The sequence below is a fragment of the Nestor notabilis genome, unplaced genomic scaffold (assembly GCF_000696875.1).
Source record: "Nestor notabilis isolate BGI_N333 unplaced genomic scaffold, ASM69687v1 scaffold16754, whole genome shotgun sequence".
Classification (NCBI taxonomy): Eukaryota; Metazoa; Chordata; class Aves; order Psittaciformes; family Psittacidae; genus Nestor; species Nestor notabilis.
In genome coordinates, this window is record NW_009926263.1 from 18,530 (window position 1) to 20,806 (window position 2,277).

General features: G+C 61.2%; 1 protein-coding gene across 1 annotated transcript in view; it reads right to left on the reverse strand.

Moving 5' to 3' along the window:
- LASP1 (LIM and SH3 protein 1) overlaps nucleotides 1–2,277 on the reverse strand; it is a 20,824-nt gene that overhangs the window by 609 nt on the left and 17,938 nt on the right. Inside the window, exon 3 of the mRNA XM_010013452.1 lies at nucleotides 1–94. This exon is cut by the window's left edge and continues 12 nt beyond it. Within this exon, the coding sequence (XP_010011754.1) occupies nucleotides 1–94 (94 nt within the window). The remainder of the gene's footprint in view (nucleotides 95–2,277) is intronic.

Here is a 2,277-nt window from a genome sequence, read left to right on the forward strand (position 1 = left end):
TGGTGCTCTCCTGGGAATTCCGGTGCTCCGGCTCCGCGCCCTCGCCGGGGCTCAGCCTCATCCGGCTCTTCTCGAACTCCTCGTGGTATTTGATCTGCAGCAACAGGAGGGGAAGGAGAGGGCAGGGTCAGCCCTGCAGCACCAGCAACATCTTCAGCTCATCTCTTTCTGCTGCCCAGGACCCAGCAGCAGACATGGCCCAGTCCCATGGGGCTTCTTCCCCCACATCTGCCCAGGCCACGGGGAAATCTGCTCAGACCTGTTTGTGGCACAGGGAAGAGGAGGTTTGAGTGTCCCACGGGTGGGATGGGCCATTCTTCAGGTGTGGGTGAGTTAACATCTGCCCCAAATCGCTCTTTACCTGAGCCATGAGGGGTTGTTGAAGGAGAATCATAGACTCACAGATGGGTTTGGGTTGGAAGGGACCTTAAAGCTCCTCCAGCTCCAACCCCTGCCCCGGGCAGGGACACCTTCCACTAGAGCAGGTTGCTCCAAGCCCCTGTGTCCAACCTGGCCTTGAACACTGCCAGGGATGGGGCAGCCACAGCTTCTCTGGGCACCCTGTGCCAGCGCCTCAGCACCCTCACAGGGAAGAGCTTCTGCCCCAGAGCTCATCTCAATCTCCCCTCTGGCAGGTTAAAGCCATTCCCCTTGTCCTGTCCCTCCATCCCTTGTCCAAAGCCCCTCTCCAGGTCTCCTGGAGCCCCTTTAGGCCCTGGAGCTGCTCTAAGGTGTCCCCTTCAGGAGCCTTCTCTTCTCCAGCTGCCCCAGCCCAGCTCTCTCAGCCTGGCTTCAGAGCAGAGCTGCTCCAGCCCTCGCAGCAGCTCCGGGGCCTCCTCTGGCCTCGCTCCGACAGGTCCCAAAGCAGATACCTCCAACCACAGCACCTCCATCAGACCAAGGCTTCCCCCACCCAGCGCAGAGGGAAGGGTTCACCCAACTGCCTTGGGTGTATTTGATGAATGAGAAAACCCCCGGAGCCCATTTGCTGGTTAAGCCTCTGTGTGGAGCCAGGTTCCTGCCCCACTGAGCCCCTTCGCTGCCCCTGTGGCAGTGAAACGCCCCGGGCTGAGCCAGGCTTTGTGCCTGTGCCTGCACTAAGTGGGTCATTGCAAGCCCAGGCTGGCAGCCAGATGCCCACAGGGAAGCTGCCGCCATGGCGGGGGGGGGGGGGGTGGGGGGGCTGGTGTCACCTCTGCTCTGTTCTTTAGTGCCCCCAGACCTCCACAGCGTCTCTGTAACCAACCCCAGAGCCTGCTCCAGGCTGTGCCCATCTCCTGCCGGCTCAGACCCCACCGAGAACCTGGCCCCAGGGAATATCTTGCAGCCAGGGCTGTTTCCCAAGGGGAAAACCTTCTCCAGGCCTTGCTGCACAGGTAACACGTGCAGCTCCCTGGGGAGAGAGCAGGGCTTGCCAGAGAACTACACAATGGGATCAGAAGAGGAGGGAATAAACAAGGGCATCCCCTTGTTTGTGGATGTGTGTGAGCTCCTGGGGGGTTCAAGCTCCCGCTTGCACCACCCTCCCTCTGCCCGCAGCCCTGGGCACAGCAGACAGCAGCTCCCACCCCAGGTAGGGATGGGAGGGATGGAAAAGCGGGAGCAGCTCAGGGCACTGCGGGATTCCACGTGGGAGAGCAGCTCACAGCAGAGGTTTCTGTGCCAAGCTGCGCTCCAGGGCTGGGTTTACTGGTCAGGGAGATCCCAGCCTTCTGCCAGGGTTTTGCAGCAGCTCCCGGGTGTTTGATAAGGAACACACATGGCTTTCACTAGGCAAAGGTTAATTAACTCCTTGTCTTCTGCTGCAGGAGCACGGGGTCGAGTTTGGGCAGGGGATGGATAGAGCCCACGTGTGCTGTAGCTCTGTGTGTGAGCGAGCATCCTCCTGTTCACCATGGCAACACGCAGACGTCCCAGTCTGCCCCGCACTGCACCACCAGCGCCTGGTACAAAAAGCTGCCGCTCCTCTGGGGCGTGGGTTTAACATCATGTTCACAAGCGGAAGAGCTGGGTCTCCTGCACACGCAGGTCAGAGCCCCCCCTTCCCGAAGGACAAGGCAGGATGGGGATGGGTGCAGCCCCCAGGATCACGTCCACGCCGGCAGAGGCAGGAGGGGCAGGAGGGACACTGAGCAGCTCCCTGCAAGGCTGCTCCGGTGCAGCACCACCACGAGATGTGGGCTGTCGGGAGCAAAGGGGGTGACAAATCCCTGTCCTCCCCTTGGGGCTGGTGAGAGCAAGATGGGGGGACCCTCAGGACAAACCAGCAGCAGCAGG